At 40.2% G+C, this 20,995-nt stretch overlaps 3 protein-coding genes across 4 annotated transcripts; 2 read left to right on the top strand and 1 right to left on the bottom strand.

The window, feature by feature from the left end:
• Positions 1–275: 275 nt before the first annotated feature.
• Positions 276–5,275, bottom strand: LOC146362168 (uncharacterized). Of its 2 annotated transcripts, none has more exons than XM_084920565.1 (8): positions 5,057–5,275; positions 3,724–3,855; positions 3,430–3,603; positions 2,728–2,829; positions 2,494–2,646; positions 2,298–2,402; positions 2,152–2,202; positions 276–2,053 (listed from the first exon to the last, which is right to left on the bottom strand). In XM_084920565.1, exons 1-8 carry the CDS (start codon positions 5,127–5,129, stop codon positions 1,263–1,265), a joined length of 1,581 nt encoding a protein of 526 aa, XP_084776691.1. In that variant the 5' UTR covers positions 5,130–5,275; the 3' UTR covers positions 276–1,262. The 2 variants fall into 2 exon arrangements, with proteins under 2 accessions (XP_084776691.1, XP_084776692.1); XM_084920566.1 differs by having other exon boundaries at positions 5,063–5,275.
• Positions 5,276–5,307: 32 nt separating this feature from the next.
• On the top strand, positions 5,308–11,661 carry LOC146362167 (torsin-1A-interacting protein 1-like). The gene is made up of 8 exons (XM_084920567.1): positions 5,308–5,422; positions 6,053–6,128; positions 6,552–6,725; positions 7,790–7,927; positions 8,992–9,129; positions 9,657–9,806; positions 9,990–10,121; positions 10,212–11,661. Exons 2-8 carry the CDS (start codon positions 6,095–6,097, stop codon positions 10,973–10,975), a joined length of 1,530 nt encoding a protein of 509 aa, XP_084776693.1. The 5' UTR covers positions 5,308–5,422; positions 6,053–6,094; the 3' UTR covers positions 10,976–11,661.
• A 110-nt stretch (positions 11,662–11,771) lies between these two features.
• olfml2ba (olfactomedin-like 2Ba) lies at positions 11,772–20,830 on the top strand. Its single transcript, XM_084920563.1, has 9 exons — positions 11,772–12,200; positions 12,320–12,583; positions 12,854–12,961; positions 13,790–13,948; positions 15,417–15,578; positions 16,670–16,898; positions 17,140–18,132; positions 18,455–18,631; positions 18,726–20,830. The coding sequence occupies exons 1-9, from the start codon at positions 12,033–12,035 to the stop codon at positions 19,340–19,342; spliced, it is 2,877 nt and encodes a 958-aa protein (XP_084776689.1). The 5' UTR covers positions 11,772–12,032; the 3' UTR covers positions 19,343–20,830.
• The last annotated feature ends 165 nt before the right edge of the window (positions 20,831–20,995 follow it).

The following is a 20,995-nucleotide window of genomic DNA, read 5'->3' as shown; positions in this document are numbered from 1 at the left end:
GTGTTAAGACTAAAATATGCCAAGAATTATATCGCCACCAACACCTTGACCGTTGAGAGAAAGAAGGATGGATCCATGCTCGCACGTTGTCTATACCAAATTCTGACCCTACTGTCGCAACATTACAATAGACTCATCAGACCAGGCACCATTTTTACAGTCTAGTTGTCTGGTTTTGCTGAGCCAGTAAGAACTGTAGCCTCAGTTTCATATTTGTAGCTAACAGTAGTAGCCTAGCTCATTATTAACATAAACAATTAGACAATTCACTCCTCTATGTATCAAAATTATCTTTATTGATAATATTCAGGTGTTTATGAGTGCTCAGAATAACAAGAGGAATGAGATGTATGACAGGAAACAGCACAAACAAGTTCACATGTTGTCATGTGCGCTAGTATAAATGACTGGAGAAAGTTTTTACTCTAATTAAATACAGTGTATTCTTCATATGTGTTTAAGGCACAGTCTGGGACGAGCTAATCAGTATTTATCCAAAATATTTTTTACAAATATAAACCACATTGCGAGTAGCTCACAATGTGAAGTGACAACATGTTCAAAAGACCATTTAATATCAAATCCACATATATACACAGCTTTAAAAAATACCTCAATCCAGGAAACATGACACAAATATACATATTTAGAAAAAAGCAAAGAATATAAAATATTCACCTTAAAAAGCTGTTACTCAAAAAGATGGACACTTAAGTCAAAACCAAGCATTTCCAGCACACACACAAAAAATAAACAATTAAATGAAGTTACCTGGTTGTCTTGGACAGCAGAATAAAAGATGAAATATGAATTTTCACTGAAAACAAAGCTTGTTTTTTCTTTTGTTCCAGTAAAGAAAAGCTGAGGATGATGAAAAAAATGAGATGGTCATTAAAAGCTGCTGAGAAACGATGCACGCTTTAACAGGCAACAAAAAATTAAACAGCTCAGTCAGTCTGTGTGTCGTAGATTGCATGCACATGAGAAAAGATTATCGCCACACTTGTGAAGTGGAATGATGGTGTAACACTGTAACCTCTTTTAACATGCATGCATGAGTAAAAACTGTTTAAACTTTTGTGCAGTCGAACCAAATCATATGCGTTTGACTTCAATTTAAGTACAATGTAATCTCTGAGAGAAAGAGAATAACACAATTATCGAATGCTGTAAATGAATTATCACAGCACACATTATACTTCATTTCTCCTTTCTCGTAGCTCCTCGTACAGTGCAAAGAAGAATCAGGCAGCTTGGTTTTTTTAGCATCCTTTCTTCTCCACCTCAGACACCACAGGCAGGACAAGATGGGAGATGCGACTCCACAGACCACCAAACTTATCATTATTCATTATATTGAAGGAAGTTTTGCCACCGGTGTCCACCAGCCTCTCCTTAAGATAGTCTTGCACCATCTCTTCCACCTCTTTTACACTCTTTTCCTTCGGGATCTCATCTTGAGGCAGCAGCACAGAAAACAACAAGAAAACCCGCTTATATGCAGCATTCTCGTGGTCGCAGTAGCGATAAAAAATGAGAGTGGAGCCTGGTGGCAGCTCTTCCAAACGATGAATGATGGCCACAGGTTTTTCTCCCTCAAACGCTGCTTGCAGCTGACTGTCAATGTCTAACTTCACCTTATCACTGTCCTGGCCTGCTTTGCTTTTTCCATCAATGTCAAGGAAAGAGGCATTGAGGGCAGATGAGAAGGAAGCAGCCAGACCCCGAGCAAGGCACTGCAGTGTCCTCTCAGCTTTCTGTCCTGCAGTGAAAATCAGACTGACTGGCTCAGAGGGATGGGCTGATTTAAGGTGCTTCTCCAGGTGGATTTTGCTCATCTTCCACAACTCAGGGCGCTGACTGGGGAAGTGAGTCTGAAGATCAGACAATTGATCAGCAAACCTTTCTGGCTTCACAGCCCTGGATGACTGCCCTCCACCACGTGTCATGTCTTGGAGTAAAGGGACGATCTTGTATATCAGCAATGTCCCAATCACAAATAGTACCAGGAGAACTACCAGGCGAACTAAACCCCACAAACACCATGTGAACCCTTTAATAACACAGAAACAAAAGAACACACAAAGTTAATAAATAATGTTTAAAAAGCATCATCAGGTCTAAAGATAATAATTAAAATTACTTACTTACCTCTAGAGGAATTTCTGGGGCATGTCTTGGTAGCAACAGGTTTCTGTTTGTCTTATAATAAAAGAAAACATGATTATATTGATGCACAGGTGTCACCACTATAGCAGGTGTTGCAGAGAGAGAATACTGAGATAAAGCAGCAATACCAGATTCTTTGGAATGAATAGTCTCTTTTCTTGGAACGTTATTCACACGTCTTGGATGCACACTTGGGGTAAGGTGGTTAACTTTGGATAAATCTGAAGATGAGGCTGAATTTAGAAAAGAAAACATCTTTTCAAAGATCAAAATTCATCACGCAGACGCTCAACCTTTCTATACAGAATATGAGCAGCACAATACCAGCGTTCTGGCCTTTGAGCATCATCGTCCTCTTGTAGTCTGCCATGCTGGACTGCTTGAGAGCCGGTGAATCATGTCTGTTCACTGTCGTGCTGATCTGTGCGACAGGCTTGGTGGGGGGTGCAGGTGCTTTAGGTGCTGGTGTTGCTGAAACTAAACAAAATAGGTTAGGTCAAATAACTTAAACTATAATTTAACACTCTGAATGTCAAGGAAGATGGAGCATTTTTCTACCTTTCTTGGCTTTCATCAAGTTGGGATCCTCAGTCTTAAGACTGGGTCTGTAGAGCTCATCAAGCACTACACGGGGATTTAAGTTCCTATCTCCGAGAGCATCTGTGTTAAGCAGAAGATTTTTAAGATAAAATCCTATTAAAGTCATAAAAGAAAAGTAACTTAACACAAAGTGTATTTGTATATTATTATATGGCTTATATAGTGAAAATAAAGTATTGGTACAAGATGTTTGCCTTTGTTTTTATTTTAATTTTTTTAATTTAAATGTGATGCATTCTTAATCATCCAGGTAAGTAAATCTCCAGAGTCTGATTCTGTTCATCTGGACGTAGCGTTTTCAGAGGGAGAAACGTTTTGTCACTCATCCAAGTGACTTCTTCAATCTCAGCTGACTGCAGGTTTCCCCAACCTTATAAACAGTACATTTGCATAGTCATAGTTTCAGTCATTTAGCAAATGTACTGTGTATAAGATTTTGGAACAGGTTGATGAACAGAATCAATCTTTGGACATTTAAATGTGGGGTTTTGATAACTTAATTCAGTCCTGTTTTATTTACACTTTATACAGCCTCCCTATGTTTTAAGTTACTGTATTATCCATTTGTTCTTTACATTTAATAAAAATAAATTAAAAGGGAATATTATCTAATCTCTATGATTTATTTCATAATGAATATTCACTAGTTGTAGTACAAACCTTTGTGTATGTTTGGCAGATCAGTGACTTTAAAGGAATCCTGTTCAATATCCATTTCCTGGTCTTCATTTTTCTGAATGTCTCCAGATGATTCCTCAACATCCATCTTACTTTCAGCGCTCTCGTCAAACACTGCTTCTTCAGCATCCAGTCGGCTCTTCTTGCTAGGGGACTCTGTTAGGTAATAAATAATAGACACGGATTGTTTGTTTTTTAACAGTGCCTTGAACAGTGAGGGTAACTAAGGGTAATCAGCCATTAAAATTAGGCAAATACTTAATTCCAGCAACTAACCTCCATCTTCAAAGTCAGGCTCCACATCTTTGGTACCATTAACTGATGTAGGAGCATCAGCAGCGTCAGCTTGTGCTTTTTTTCTTTTGGTCCTCCTTATAGGCTGCCTAGGAGTTGCCTCAAAACTCGACCCTTTGGAAGACAGGATTAGAAATGAGTATATCACATGGACAGCTCAGGATAAGTTATTTAGAGAAATAGAGAGGCAAGGCTGAGATAGTTTGGACAAGTGCAGAGGAAGGATAGTGAATATACTGGGCAAAGGAGGTTGAAAATGCAAATGCCAGGCAGGAGGAAAAGAGGAACACAAAAGAAGAGATTCCTGGATGATGTGAAGGAGGACATGCAGAGCTAGGGACAGGGTGAAAAAGACGGAGATGATCCCTTGTGGGGACCGCTGACGGGAGCAGCCAAAAGAAGAAAAAACCCTGAAACAGAACTGGTGTCCAGCCAGCCTCCATTTTGCTTTGTGTTCCCTATGTATTCTAGTATTACGGCAAGAGACGCGGAAACCTGATTTCAAAATAAAAACCACCTTCAAGTAAATGTAGCTTCAACATCAACCCTCATTTCAAAATAAAAGCATTCGAAACCTAATTGCAAAATAAAAGCTTCGAGTTAATTTGCAGATATGTTAAGTACATAATAACAAATATTATTTAGTCTTGTTTACACAGTCTAATGTTACATCCAAATGACACACCCTTGTACTCTAGTAGCGCCCCGTCAATGCCATCTTATTTTGGATTTCACAGTAAAAGCCTGTGAATTTTCATTTTTGAACTACTCTGTCATTGACTTCAGAATGCTCTTAAAAGGAAAACTCATATTTCCACAGACTAGTTGCACTCAATATCAAGTCAGTCCAACTTTGCTTTTCACAGTTTGCCCATATATCAGTGTGTTTAGCGGCTTAATGAAACGTTGATCCCTGTCACTGACCGCCAGTGCTAAAAGCGAAAGTCAGTTTGTGATTTTAATTTCGCTGCTGCTGTAAACTGTTTCGAGACACAGCGCTAAAAAACAAAACACAAACAAACAACAACAACAACAAAAACCCTCACATAGATAATGGCTAATATATAGCAAAGCATTTCAAAGTAACGAGATAACTCATTGGTTTTAAAGTTGTGCCTGAACTCGTACCAGGAACTGAAACATTAAGTTAATTTTAATACAGATTCCTATCTGAGGATCATTTACACCGGTGAAGCCTGCTAACATTAGCCAAAGCACCGATCCAAATCTGATTTTCTTTTAAACTTGTGAGTATGAGGGAGCTAATTACGACGGCTAAGCTAGTTAATTGACATATCACTCGAACAGTGCTAACCTTTACCTGACATCCGTCGTGTCGATCTAGTCATGGGACGAGAGCGCTTATCTTCAGAGTCTCTGGTATCCATTTGTAACTCAAATTCAATTGAGCGATGCCAAACAACTTCAACTAAACAATGCGACGTAACATCGCGCGCACAAACAAGCTACAATTACTGGACTTCCCTGTAGCTGGGGGGACATTTCTTGACAGGACACCGTTGCCGTCCGGAAAATAGTGCAACGTTTAGTTATCTCGACAGAAACAAAAGCACTAATAAACGTTCCGCTTCAGAATTTTAGTCTGCTATGAGTGTCACATATGCTAACTGAAAGCTAAGGAAGCGTATGATCTACGGCGATATGATCCGTGACATATTTGGTATGGAGCAGTAATCAGAAAAGCCCACGTATCGTTATGACTTTTGAGTTACACGAAGGCCTTTTTTGTTACAGTAACACCCAAGTAATGCTTTGGTAATTGTTGGCTAAATTAGCATCTCTCTGGCTGGGCTAGCTTAGTTATCTTTTGTCACTTAAATAACTAGCTCTATTTAATTAAGGTTACCAACAATTTACGTTTCGTGCATGTCATTAGAGCTTAGTTCCCGGCGAGTAGTTATTTCTCTCGTAATAACTTATACTAGCTTTTCTTCGGCTTGCTTACTGTCACCTCGCAGCAAGTTCAGTTTCGATTTAGCAGCAAAACATTATTTAGCAAATCCACGAAAGCACAGCCACAAATTAATACTTCCAAATTGCAATGTTCATATTTCCTTTTTATTTAGTGACAGTTTGAAAAGTTGAGGAGCGTAATGGTTGTTCTTGTTCTTCTTTAACTTTAGCGAGACTGCCTTTGAGCTTGGCTCTGTTGACATGCACGTAAGCAGATTTACAATATTTGTTTGGACCTTTGAACATGTGACGACAAACTGTAACTCGTGGCTTCGCATAAAAACGAAAAAAAAAAAAAGTAATGTTTATTTGTTTTATTCACGCTTGAACCATCCAGTGAACCCTGAGTGAAGAAAAGGAAGATCATCTATCTAAAGACATGGAAAAGGAAGTCCCCAGTAAGAACGCAGCAGGTAAAATTCTAATATTTCTTTGTTGCTCAGCCAGTGTTTGCTGTTTGGTGGTCGACTCGCTGCATTATTAAAGCAGTACAGACATAACTAATGTTTATCTCTATTTCAAGAAATACTGAACACATATACGGTTAATATTTGGCATTTACTTCAGTTATAGCATGTTTCTGAACTAAAATGTTATTTGTTTCTCGTGATGAAATGTAAATAAATACAAAAAAATCAGTTATAACCAAGATCTGTATAGAACAAATATGTTTATCTTGAACATGTTTATCACTATTAAGTTTTACTTTTTTGAACCTTTTGAAAAGATTGAGAGAGAGAGAGAGAGAGAGAGAGTAAGCATTGTAAGGATAGCACATATATTTATTGCACCAATGTAAAATAATTAATGAAAATTCAAACATGTGTTTTTTGCAGAAAGGGTGCAAAATAAGGTACAATGTTGTAATAAAGAACATGTTCCTGGTGAGGACAGCGCACCGATGGAGGAGAAAAGCAAAGATAGTGAAGCTGTTGTTATAAATCGTGGTGACTGCAAAAAAGAGACAAAAAAAACCAAGGAATCAGCCACAACAGAAGGGACTGCTTCAGGTCAGTGTTTCTGTCCAAGTGTTACAGCACATAATTCAGATATTAGTCAACAATCAGTTATATTATATACCCCACTTTGGAACATCATCAACCAGCATTGTTTGTCTTAGTTATTAGTCATTTGTAAGTTTTGTTACTGCTGTGCTCCTAAAATGGCCATATTCATTTTACAAGTCTTGTTATAGACATAAGTCTTGAGCCACCCCTCATTTTTCCTCCTCTCTTTTTTCCTCCAAGGAGGCAGACTTTCTTGTTAAATAGCAATGACAGAGCTCTCCGGGCTTTCTGAAGGAGTTTTAAAACGTTTCTTTGGACACTGAGTGCTTTTTCACTCATTTTCAAGGGATGAGCCGCTGTTGTAACAGACAACAAAGAACTGATTTTGAATCGTATTTTCAGGACCTTTGTTACTTTGCTAAAAACATATAATTTTTTCCCCCAGAGCTCTAAAAAAATGCTAAAGATGGGCATTTTGCACTAAAACAGGTGATTCCCAAAGAACTGTTGAGATCAAACTTGGCATACTCAGCATGGTGTGTAGTGTGTTCTTAAAAAACAGAGGAAGGTGAAGAAGTGGAAGAAAAAGCAGGACTCTGTCTTCCTGTGTTCCAACAGATCGCAGCTTTTCTTTTTGTTGCTGCTGGACTTAGAACAGATTTTCAATGATCAGGATGATTTTTATCCCCCAGCCATAAAAAGCTAACGGGGTATCATCCTCACCCTGCCGGGTGGGCGGGGCCAGCACCCAAGTTTTTGAATATGATAAGTCGAGAATGAGGCGACATAGGATTTTGGAATTCATACCATAGGTGCATCTAATAAAACCTCAACTTAAGGTCAAGGTCGGAGGTCAAGTTTTCTGAAAATGTTCCATATCTCACCTATTGTCAGTCTTATTGTTCTAAGTTTGAAAGGGGAATTACTGTTGCCCTGGGCTTTGTTAAAAGAAATCTCCATTAAGGATGCTGCAGATGCCTGATCCAAGATGATTTTTGGGGCACAATAATATTAAGAATCAGAAGTCCTAGGTTTCTATGGAAGTTAAACTATTTTTATTTCATCAGACACAAATCCAACCAAGACACAAGAGGAATCTGTAACAACTGTTCCACCAATCCAAGCTGTTGTTAAAAATGGTGGTGACTGCAAAAAAGAGACAAAAAACAACAAGGAATCAGCCACAACAGAAGGGACTGCTTCAGGTCAGTGTTTCTGTCCAAGTGTTACAGCACATAATTCAGATATTAGTCAACAATCAGTTATATTATATACCCCACTTTGGAACATCATCAACCAGCATTGTTTGTCTTAGTTATTAGTCATTTGTAAGTTTTGTTACTGCTGTGCTCCTAAAATGGCCATATTCATTTTACAAGTCTTGTTATAGACATAAGTCTTGAGCCACCCCTCATTTTTCCTCCTCTCTTTTTTCCTCCAAGGAGGCAGACTTTCTTGTTAAATAGCAATGACAGAGCTCTCCGGGCTTTCTGAAGGAGTTTTAAAACGTTTCTTTGGACACTGAGTGCTTTTTCACTCATTTTCAAGGGATGAGCCGCTGTTGTAACAGACAACAAAGAACTGATTTTGAATCGTATTTTCAGGACCTTTGTTACTTTGCTAAAAACATATAATTTTTTCCCCCAGAGCTCTAAAAAAATGCTAAAGATGGGCATTTTGCACTAAAACAGGTGATTCCCAAAGAACTGTTGAGATCAAACTTGGCATACTCAGCATGGTGTGTAGTGTGTTCTTAAAAAACAGAGGAAGGTGAAGAAGTGGAAGAAAAAGCAGGACTCTGTCTTCCTGTGTTCCAACAGATCGCAGCTTTTCTTTTTGTTGCTGCTGGACTTAGAACAGATTTTCAATGATCAGGATGATTTTTATCCCCCAGCCATAAAAAGCTAATGGGGTATCATCCTCACCCTGCCGGGTGGGCGGGGCCAGCACCCAAGTTTTTGAATGTGATAAGTCGAGAATGAGGCGACATAGGATTTTGGAATTCATACCATAGGTGCATCTAATAAAACCTCAACTTAAGGTCAAGGTCGGAGGTCAAGTTTTCTGAAAATGTTCCATATCTCACCTATTGTCAGTCTTATTGTTCTAAGTTTGAAAGGGGAATTACTGTTGCCCTGGGCTTTGTTAAAAGAAATCTCCATTAAGGATGCTGCAGATGCCTGATCCAAGATGATTTTTGGGGCACAATAATATTAAGAATCAGAAGTCCTAGGTTGCTATGGAAGTTAAACTATTTTTATTTCATCAGACACAAATCCAACCAAGACACAAGAGGAATCTGTAACAACTGTTCCACCAATCCAAGCTGTTGTTAAAAATGGTGGTGACTGCAAAAAAGAGACAAAAAACAACAAGGAATCAGCCACAACAGAAGAGACTGCTTCAGGTCAGTGTTTCTGTCCAAGTGTTACAGCACATAATTCAGATATTAGTCAACAATCAGTTATATTATATACCCCACTTTGGAACATCATCAACCAGCATTGTTTGTCTTAGTTTTTAGTCATTTGTAAGTTTCGTTACTGCTGTAAGGACAGCACACAGACAGAGAAGAAAAGCAATCCTAGTCAAACTGATGGCAAACAGTTGTTACCAAAAAATGAGAAACAAGTCACGATAGCGCCAAAATCAGGTTAGTGTTCCTGTCAGAGTACTGTAACAGCTGATTCAGATATTATTATGGATTTATTTGAAAGACAAAGTCTATATTTAATTTGGTTTAAAACATACATTTAGCCTCGTTGTTCTAACATTAAAAAAGAAACTACTGCTGTAATAAAAGTTTTCTAGTCATATTTAAAGATGAAGCACTTGCTTAATCCTCTGGGACACAAGAATCAGAAATGTTTAGAAATGTTTAGAGATCCAAAGTCTTAGGATGTTGTGAAAGTTAAACTGTTTTTATTTCGTTAGATGAAAGTTGCGTCACAACGAACGAACCATCAGAATTAACCACTTCAGAAATCCCGAATGACAAAGCGAATGACCAGGGCGATGAACCAGAACCTGAGCTTAATGAAAACATCTCAGCCACGAACAACTCAGATTATCAATTTGGAGATGGTGAGTCAGAACTTTTTGGAACATCACTGACTAGAATTTGTTCCTTAAACTTTTTGCTTCAGTCTGCTAACTTTCTATGACTCCACGAGGAAACTGGAAGTGTGTAAGTTGTTTTTTCTTTTCTTTACCATGTTTTATTTGTGTAAACTTGTTTTTTCCCCGTGAACAATTTTTCTGCTTCAGAAGAAAGACGGAAAGAACCTGAGAGCCCAACACAGGACAAGCAGCAGTTAGATGACCGCAGTAATGATGTTGAAAACATCGGTCCTACCACCCCAGAGGCTAGTCAAACTGAAGATCCACAAGTTACTAGCGGTAATCTTCGTACATTTGTTCTTTTTTTTTTTAATAGTTTTTTTTTATTGTGAAGTAGATGTTTAAATAACACAGGCCTTTTCTCCGTAGGAAGTGGAAAATACTTGCTAGCAGTGGCTATAGTTGCAATTGTTGCTATCGCGCTGCAGCATTTTCTTCAGCCAGAATCTCCGCCTCCGACGAATGATGTACGGCAGATAGACGTCTTCCTCAGGCAGCTGGAAAAAGTAAACACTCGGTTTCCTAACCAGCGTGCTGAGCTCTGGAATAGGGGCAGGATCCACCTTAAGAGACACCTTCAGACCACACAGCCCACAGAGCCCGTGAGTCTGATTCTCACTGCAGGCCTCAGAGCTGAGAAGACGCTGAACTGCCTAGCTCGGGACCTGGCCTCCGCCTACTCTTCTGCCCTGAACGCCTCCGTCCTCCACATAGATGGAGCCAGCAAAGCCAGCCAGGACAGTGACCACGTCAAACTGGACATTGACAGGAAGTTGCAGGGAGCTTTTGAAGGAGACAAACCTGTAGCCGTCATTCATCGCTTTGAAGAGCTACCTCCGGGCTCCACGCTAATTTTTTATCGTTATTGCGATCACGAGAATGCCGCATACAAGAACACTTTTCTGATCTTCACTGTACTGCTGGGGGAAGAAGACGAGATTCCTGCTAAGATTAGCTTGTGTGCTGTTGAGGAGATGGTGGATGACCACCTTCAAAAAAAATTCCTCACTCATGGCCACCCAGTGTCTTTTGACATGATGGACCTGGACAAATATGGTGGACTGTGGAGTCGTATTTCTCACCTTATCCTCCCCGTGGCAGCAGAGCAGAGAATAGAGCTTGAAGGGTGCTAGAGAGCAGAAGCATTCATTCTAGTCTGAACTTTTAATCTGGGCACTAAGCTGGGTAATTGATCATTTGGGAGGTAGTAGACCTCAAGGATATTGAATATACAGATGTGGACTTCCAGAATGAATGAGAATCATTATGGTATGGGATTTAAAGTAATTTCTCTGATCAGATGTAATTATGAACAGATAATTGTAAGTTTATTTGGTCTCTGCATTATATTTAAAATTTTGAAGGTAATTTCTGCGTTTTAATAAATACTTGGAGTCACAAGATAGAAGGAAGAACAATTCTTTTGGTATCACGGCAATGGGGTTTTTAATTGTTATTGCAAATGTCTTCTGTGATTCGGAAACTTGCATGGCACCGACATGCCTTAACTGAACATACAAAGTCCTTTTTGTCTATATGTACATGTACGCGTTACACTACGGGATAAAGAATGAAGATAAGTACATAAATTATATGTGCCTTAAAGTAAAAAATAAACGCTGAAGAATTTTAAATGTCTTTTGTGACTGGAATGAACACTGTTGCCACCAGAGGGCAGCAAATCTACATCTGAAACTTTTCTCCAGCGTCTGTGAAAAGGCTTGGTGGCATTTTGAAAAGCAGCATAAAGTTTGCATATGAAGTCAAACTACATCTTCTTTAATCTGGAACTGCAAATTAAATTGAACCTGAAATAAAATCCGAGTTTGGGAGTTGCGTTTTAATCATGACTAACACTAACAAGCTGCACATCATGTCTCTGAAGTCTTTTGAAGCAGTTCAACTCCTCCTCGCCAGTTTGATCAGGCCCGCCTCCTGTCAGCGTTGCTCCAGCACCAGATGCCGGCTGCTCTCCCACAGGGTGCACTCTTTCTTCAGTCTCATCAGTCTGCGTTCATTGTGACTGAAAAAGATGACCCATGAAGCCTAATCCGGATATTTGATGTCATTTTTTCACGCACTCTCTGATTTCTAAAATCAGAGGTAGGCTATGACTTTTTCGTGCACCTGAATCTATTGGTGACGGGCTATTTGTTATTTCTTTTATCTGCGCACTACGAGCCTCACATAATGTACAAGTTAGGCTTTGTCATCGTGATAAGCTGCGCGTTTTTTCCATGGGGATCTGGAGCGCCAAAGCCCCTGGCTGAAAATCCCAGGTCCCAACTTGAGAGCAGTGCAGAGCAAAATGACAGACTGCAAGAGGAGATAGAAGGCCGACAGAACATTCTCTCCAAGGTAGGATAAATAGCTCATTTAATTTGTTTCCTTATATCCTGCATTTTACACTTTGTGCGCAAAAATTGAAAAGTTCCTGATTGCTGGTGGAAAATACATCCGTCCTCTTCTCTTTATAGCTGCTGGGTGATTATGACAAAGTGAAAGCCCTGTCGGAAGGCTCTGACTGTCGGTGTAAATGTGTTGTCAGACCCCTGAGCAGGAGCGCCTGTCGACGGATAGAAGAAGGGAGCGCGTCTGCGCAGGACTTCTACACCGTGGAGACCATCACTTCTGGACCGGAGTGCAAGTGCGCCTGCATCGCCCCACCATCAGCGGTCAACCCCTGCGAGGGAGAGTACAGGCTAAAAAAGCTTAGGGAAGCTGGGAACGAAAATGTCAAGGTGAAGTTTCCTCCTGACCATTTATCATGCCAGAGCCTCCGGTATCCACAGGTGTTCATGCTCCAGCGACTGACTGTTGATTTGTAGATGGACCTGGACCCCTGGTGGCATGGATGTCTGATATTTATCAATTTCCGAAAAGGATAATCAATATTTTACCACAACCAGAGTTTGAATGGACTGGGGATGTACCTACTTCATGCATTCTATGTTTTGAATTCTTTAACTTTGACGGAATTCACTTGATCATTTTTGTTGTTGTTGTTTTAGCTGTCCACCATACTTGAGCTGCTGGAGGGATCCTTCTATGGCATGGATCTACTGAAGCTGCACTCCGTTACCAACAAGCTCATTGATCGCGTGGATCACATCGAAAAGGTAGCGCAACAGGAAACACATGCTAACTCTCCCTAACAGGTGTGCTTGTAGTGGTGGCTTCTGGAGGTCCTGTTAAAGACTCCCTTAGGTGCTGTTTTCAGATTTCAGCTTGACCAGGAAGCAGTGCTCAGAATTTCTGTTACATGTGGAACTTTATCTGCCAGAGCTTTTCTTTGGATCTTTGGATCCTTTTTCTTAGTCAGTAAATTACCAGAGATATTTATACAGTACGTGTTTGTTGGGCTTTAATCTATAAACTTACACAAGAGCAAAACTGTAATTACAGCACGAACATATAGAAGTTCCAAATTACCTAAAAGCAGCACATTTAATACATTACCTGAATGTTTATGCTCTTCTCACATGGACTTCAAGTGAAGCAGTTGGGAGTTTGCTGAACTCACTAAACTCCATATACTGAAATGAGCCAATAGCAACATAAACCATCAAGTTTTTTCCCCTCGAACAGGTGCAGCAAAATGAACCAGAGGGTTGCATGCTTATGCAGACGAGAGTATAACTCTCATAACTGAAAACACCTGTCAGAGTGTGCTGTCAGTCTGTTAGCCAAAAAATAAAGATAGGAGCCTGCACCTACCAAAGTTGAACCACAGAGTTGAAACGAGGTCTACAACTGGCTACAAGATGTTTTTTTTTATGTGTGTCATTGTTTTTGCTGCTTTAAAACTTTGACTGGTTTCCTGATTTAATTCATATTAATATATTAACAAAATACTTTATCTTCCTCTGCCAGTGTTATGATTGCTGATCGTTAACAAAAATATAACACTTATGTTAGTAGCTTGATGTATCCATGTTTGCATTTAGGCGGTGTCTCTGAATCCATCTTTGGATGAGGTGAAGCCCAGGGAAGGTCCTACTAGTCAAACAGGTTTAACTGAAAGCCCGACTCCGCTTCCCCATCAGCCTCAGGATGGAAAGATAGTTGGAGAGCTTAGCAGAGCTGCAGCATATCAAGACCCAGAGGTAAGTGTAACATCATAACATGGATATATCACAGCCTTAACCTATTGAGACACTGTAATAACATAGTAACTACATAACTTCTGAGTTCCACAGATAATTATTTGCCTGTCTTTAGCACCATAGCAAACTCTGTCTTTGCTTGGTAACAATTGGTGCAAAATGTGAATATTATCAAAGGGAAAGTAAAATACTGTAACTAACTATTCCCTATTCATTTCACAAACCAAGAAAGTTTTTAGTTTTTGTCATCAAATTAGACAACAAATTTTGCCTACATAAAGTACATTCATCTCTAACTAACACTTTTTACTCCACTTAAGCATTTTATACGATGTGCTTCATTCACACAAGCGCTTTTTTCTGTCTAATATTCACACTTTAATGAACCCATCGAAGAGAAACTTGGGGTACAGTATCTTGCTCAAGAATACTTTGGCATGCAGACTGGAGCAGCCAGGGATCAAACCACCAACCTTTTAATTAGATGACCTGCTCTACCTCCAGAAATACAGCCCCAAACAGCTTACTCGCCTGATGGCTTATACTCAGGCACATCTAATGTTATATTCATAGCAATTATTTTCATTTATAGCAAATGAATAGGTCACTTGTAGAGATGTGTGGTAATGCCATAAATAGTGAACAAAGATGCTGATCACGCTGATTTCTTGAAAGGGAGCTCTTAAACTGTTTTAGCACTTGTCCTTTTCATAAATAAGGACAAAGATTTGGACACATCACAGCAGTAAAAATACTCAAATGAATGATGACTGAATTCTGTTGAGCTGTGTTGGTTTCATGATTGTTTATTGTCAGGACTTCCAGTTGCAGTCTCTGAATTGAAAGTCCTACTGATGACCTGAGGTCTTTGACACCCTAAGTTTTTCTTCCTCTGCTAGGATTAGCATACCCAAGGTCGGGATGGTTGTAGCTCAGAGGGCATAGCTTCATCTACAACATAGGTGTCAAACTCTGGCCCGCGAAGCCATACCAAATTACTATTAGAGCTGGCCTACTGGTATTATACAGCTAATATATATATTGTTTAGTATTAAGCTTTGCTTGTTCCATATTCAGTTTTTCAGCAAAACTTGTTTGAGTCCATAAGAAAAGATTCATTCTTATATCTGGAGGAAGATTTTTTTTTTTCAATAAATATTAATGTTAGCCCGCGACTTTGTTCCAGTTTTGAATTTTGGCCCACTGTGTATTCGAGTTTGACACCCCTGATCTACAACTTCGAAGGCTGGGGTTCAATCCCCAGCTGCTTCAGTGTGCATGCCAATATCTTTGGGCAAGATACTAAACCCAAGTTTCTCTCTGATACATCCATGGGGGAGGGGGGGGTGTAAATGTTAGAAAATAGAGAAAAGTGAATGAGGCAAATTGTATAAAGTCTTTTGAATACTCGAGAGTAAAGCGCTCTATAAGAACCAGTCTGTTTACCTTTCATCATGTTTGCATGCAGTTGGTGTCTCTGAATCCATCTGTGGATGAGGTGAAGTTTTGGGAAAGTACTTCTGTTCAAGGAAGTGTGACTGAAAGCCCACCTACTCCTCTTCCAAATCAGCATAAGGATGGGAAGACAGTTGGTGAGGTCAGCAGGGCAGCAGCCAATCAAGACCCAGAGGTAAGTGTGACAATACTGATATCACAGGCTTAATCTATGGAGACGCTGTAATAACATAGTAGCAACTAAACAATTACCGGGTTCCACAGGTAATTATTTCCCTGTATTTAGTGAAATAACTGTTTGCTTATTAACTATTTAAATACAGCTACAATAAAATTCTTTTCAACTGCAAATGTTTGTTACTAAAAATGAGAATACCTACATTGTTCAGTAAGTATTGCATCAAGTACTGCATGATTGCAGTATATCATGCCATCATGGGTAATATACTAAGATAACATTGTATCAGGAGTCACTTTTAATTTGCACCACTGATATTTCATATTGAATGCAAGGCTTTGACTGAAGGAAACACGTATCAAAGAAGTGATCACAGTCAGATGTTTCTGTTTAGCCTGCTAACATTCCTCCAAAGCAAAAGGAACAATTACGTGTTCTTTCCACAAAGTCCTTCATAAAAATCATTGTCTCCATGATTAAGGCCCAGAAATGTGTAAAAGAAAGTTATTGATGTAATTGAAAGGATTGGCAGGACGATAGCAGACCTCAGACCACAGAGCGTACCGCTGGGTCCTGGTCCCTGACAGCTTGAGTATAAACTTGAGAGCCCATCCAGGAGGATTGCATGGTCTTGGACTTTAAACACAGTTGATTCACTAGAAAATTTACAGGAAACATCCAACAAGGTTATTAAAGTGACAGTAAAACAAGGCAAATGTTTTAGATTAGGTTTTTGATTAAAGCTTTCCTCTGCACTTTGGGATAATTTGGGATCATTGTAACTTGTTGGAGTTTCAGCTTGTCCATGCTGTTCTTCTCACTAGATCTGAACACAGTTTTTTTGCCACACACTGACTCATTATTTACACAACTCCAAATTCTCTTTTGATGGTAGTGAAAAATAAAAAACATAACATACTTTTTGAATAACATGTTATGATTCAAGATTTCACAAATCTCTTTGTTACACCAATCCAAATTCTTGACAGCTGTTTGTACAGTTTATAGCCAAAGGGTCGTAACTGATCTCTTCTTAATATAGAGTGAATGATTTCCTCAGAAGTTGTGTGTGCCTTGTTGTCTAACAGGAAAAGTTTGACGGGAAGCTCATTGCGGAAAATCAACCCTTCTTACACACAGACGGCTCTGGTCAGATCATTGAGGTCAGACCTCAGGTGACCCTCAAAAATAGCGCTAATAAGGAGGCTTCTCAGGTGTCAAAGGCTGGATCATCTGGAATGATTATCAGAGGAATGACTTTTTATAAATCTGAGCCTGATCCGATGGTGGCAGATGATGGGGAGCCTGGAGAGAACCGTGAGTGCAATCTGTCTGTTACCTTAAGTGGCATTAAAGCAACGAAGACTAGAGAGAAGTGTTTATTCTGGATGTATAATTATATTCATTTGTACAGTTCAGGATGTGTCGTAGCAGTGAGAGATGGTCACAGAAGCTTTGCTGGCTCTCAGCTAACAAACAGCACAACTCTGATTGTATTTCAACTCTGCTTCTAACATTTTCTTGTGGTGCTCAAATCTTTTTCCTCTCTTTCTTTTAGTTTTTGAGTATCATGGTTTGAGCGGTGACGGTCCAGATAACCTCTTTATCGAAGAGAATCTGCTTCAACCCAGATCTCCTCGGCCCTGGACCAGAGCAGGACTGAGATTGTTTCGACCAAAAACAACAGGTCCTTTGCACACACCTAAGAAGACCAGCCAATCAAAAAACACAAAAGAAACTGAGCCCTTAAAAACTCATCAAAGGTTTATCAGTGCCATGGGAACCACATCAGTGGATGTGTCTTCAGTTGCACAGAGTGACACATCCACGGTGAGAAGCATCAGCCTTGGACCACCTATTGCAGAAAACAAACAAAGGACCACAAACTTCGTGCCTCAGACCACTCAAACAGTCACTGCTGCAATCACCAACAGACCAGTCCCTTCGCTGACTGAAGCAGCAAACATTTCTTTAAGTATTAGTCAGCAGAAAAAGAACAAAACCTCAGTCCAAGCCTCTGAAAATACAGCGACGGAGGAAAATGCACAAGCATTCACAACAACAAATACACCCACCAGTGTGAAGGAACCCTCTGGTCTGGAGCTAAAAGACCAATTGCAAACCATAGCTGACAGTACTTCAGCTAATCCAGGCTCTGTTGAACTAAATCCAACAACAAAGCCTTTAACTACCAGCCTGGAGTCTACTATGACCCTCACAACCCACGCTGACCCGACCACAGCACCAGTACATCCCACAACAGCTGCCACAACTGCTACCTCCACACAGGCTGCTACTACAAAACAACCAGAAGAAACAACATCCACTGACTTTTCAGGCTCAGATTTGCCACAGACACCAACAGCTTTGCTTCCTGCAGCATTAACTACCTCGTCTTCAACCACCACCACCACAACTACCACCACTACCACCACTACCAAACAGGCTGCTCAGGTCAAACAGAGATACAAAATCAGCTGGGAAGAGGAAGGACACATGGAACTAGACGAACCGATGCAGAGGCATGAGGAATCCAGGCCAAAGAAACCCGGTAAATAATAAAGAACTTTGTGCCATCTGTGTCCACCTGCAGCCAGAGCCAGTGTATAGCCAGAAATTATTGTCAGCATATGTCACTTCAAAAGTACGGACTCACCTCACATTTTCATTTAGAGAAACAGAAACTGATCTTTGTTTGTGAATGACCGAACTTTACAAGATAGGGCTCTCTTCTCTGTGTTACCCCTCCCCTTTCCGTGATTCAAGCTGGTTAAAACAAAAGCCTTTAATTGTTTTCAGACCCTTTGACGTAGGTCTGGATGATGTTAAAGTGCCTTTAAAACTTACCTCAGAGCTCTCTGTCTTCTTTACAGAGGAGTGCAAGGACACTTTGGCAACAATCTCCGAGCCAGTCACTCACAACACCTATGGCAGAAATGAGGGAGCATGGATGAAGGATCCAAAATCTGATAATGGCAAAATTTATGTGACAAACTTCTATTACGGAAACAACCTTCTGGAATTCCGCAACCTGGAAGTTTTCAAGCAAGGTAAGAATGTGTGCTTTTTGGAGTTAGAACTAGCTTTAATTTTACATTTTTTGATAAGATGTAATAAATCTCATCGTCTACGTATCTTTTCAAGGCCGTTTCAGTAACTCCTACAAGCTTCCTTACAACTGGATTGGCACAGGCCATGTGGTCTATGGTGGGGCCTTCTATTACAATCGCGCCTTCTCCCGTGACATCATCAAGTTTGACCTACGACAGCGTTACGTGGCTGCCTGGACCATGCTGCACGATGCCCTGTATGAAGACTCATCGTCGCCTTGGGATTGGCGTAGCCACTCGGACATCGACTTTGCTGTGGACGAGAGCGGCCTGTGGATCATCTACCCGGCACTGGATGATGAGGGCTTCTTACAGGAAGTGGTTGTCCTAAGTCGACTGGACCCCTCAGACCTCAGCATGCAAAGGGAGACCACTTGGAGAACGGGGCTCAAGCGAAACCACTTCGGGAACTGCTTCGTTGTGTGTGGCGTCCTGTATGCTGTTGACAGCTATAACCAAAGAGACGCCAACCTGGAATATGCCTTCGACACACACACAAACACTCAAATGATTCCCAGAATGCCCTTCATCAACAACTACACCCTCACCACACAGATTGACTACAATCCTAAGGAGGGTGTTTTGTACGCATGGGACAATGGACACCAAGTCACATACAACATAAAGTTTGCCTATGTTGATGCTCAGTAAGGATCTGTTCTAAGTGTAATTGTTAATACTATGGTTTATGGATTGTAGATCAGTCCACATGGCTTCATGTATGGAGAGAAGCGAGGGGCCAAATGTATAAAATTCAATATATTGTGTTCAAAATTGTTCTTATTAAGATTTTTTTTGTATTTCTACTTAAAATAAATTAATAAGACTTACTCCTCAGTCGACACATCAAGTTGCACTCTATACTCTCATCAGCCACTTTATTAGGTATACACTGCTGCTTTAATTCTTCATGGCACAGACTCAAGAAGATGCTGGAAACATTCCTCAGATTTTGGTCCATATTGACAGGGTAGCAACACACACTTGCTGCACATTTATTAGCTGTACCTGCATGCATCTCCCATTCAACCACATCTCAAAGGCACTCTATTGGATTGCGATCTGGTGGCTGTTGCTGCCATTTTAAGTTAACAAGTGAACAGTGAAGTAACAGTGAACTCATTGTCATGTTTAAGAAACTACTTTGAGTTCATCTGAACTTTGTGACAGGAAGCAGCCACCAAAGGATGGGTACAGTGTCGTCATAAAGGGATGGATATGGTGAGCAATAATACTCAGGGGCACAAAATTGGAAGAGAGCTGTGGAAGAGAGCCTTTTGGCTCCCACCAGCCTGCATGGCTCCTTCATGTTGTTTACACCACATTTTGACCCAATCATCTGAAAGTTCCAGCAGAAATGGAGGCTCAGACTAAGAAATGTTCTTTTCAATCTTCTATAGTGAAATGTCGATTAGTCTGTGGGGACTGTAGCCTCAGTTTCTTGTTCTTTGGTGACAGCACCCAGCATGGTCTTCTGTTGTCGTAGTCCATCTGCTTCAAAGTACAACATGTGCAATCAGACATGCTCTTCTGCATAGCTCGGTTTTAATGAGTGTTTGTTTGAGTTACTGATGCCGTCCAACAGCTCATACAGTTCTCTGATCTCTGGTATCGCCAAGGCATTTAGAACTGCTGCAAACAGGATATTTCCTCTTTTTTTTGGAGCATTCTCTATAAAGCCTACATATGCCTATGTGGGAAAACCCCAGTAGTTCAGCAAAAATATACAGACCAGCCAACCTGGCAACAACAACCACGCCAAGTTCTGCAAAGTCTCCTAAATCACCTTTCCCCATTGTAATGTTCAGTTTCAGTTGGATAGGGTCGTTTCCCCAATGCCTAAATGCACTCAGTTTCTGCAGTTTGATCAGCTGCATTAATAAGCAGCTGAACAGGTGTACCTAACAAAGTGGCCGGTGAATGAACATTGGAATGTTATAAAAGAGTAGCTGAATAATGTCGAAATGTTTCTGATCGACAGCTCTGTTCAAAGAAACAGAATTCATACACAGTTTTGTATCCTTTTTGAACTTTCAGCCTTATACGCCACACATCCTTCCTCACATGAAAGCGCTTACTCCCTCCATATCAGACTGCTTTGAGGAGACTGCAATAAAGTTTTGAGATGCTAACAGAAAATGTCTTCATTGTCTGGCTAAACACGGATAACACCTAAGTGGCTCTAATCATAGCTTGCAAGTATTAATTAAACTCAAATGCTATGAGGATAGAAGGAAACCAGGCAGGAAAGGACTAAAAAGAAAAGAACATAAATACAGACATAAAATGAATGACTGTTCAAAC

The sequence above is a fragment of the Perissodus microlepis genome, chromosome 23 (genome assembly GCF_051167445.1).
Source record: "Perissodus microlepis isolate ML-2025 ecotype Zambia chromosome 23, ASM5116744v1, whole genome shotgun sequence".
Classification (NCBI taxonomy): domain Eukaryota; kingdom Metazoa; phylum Chordata; class Actinopteri; order Cichliformes; family Cichlidae; genus Perissodus; species Perissodus microlepis.
Note: the sequence above shows the minus strand (reverse complement) of the source record. Positions and strands in the feature narration are given on the sequence as shown.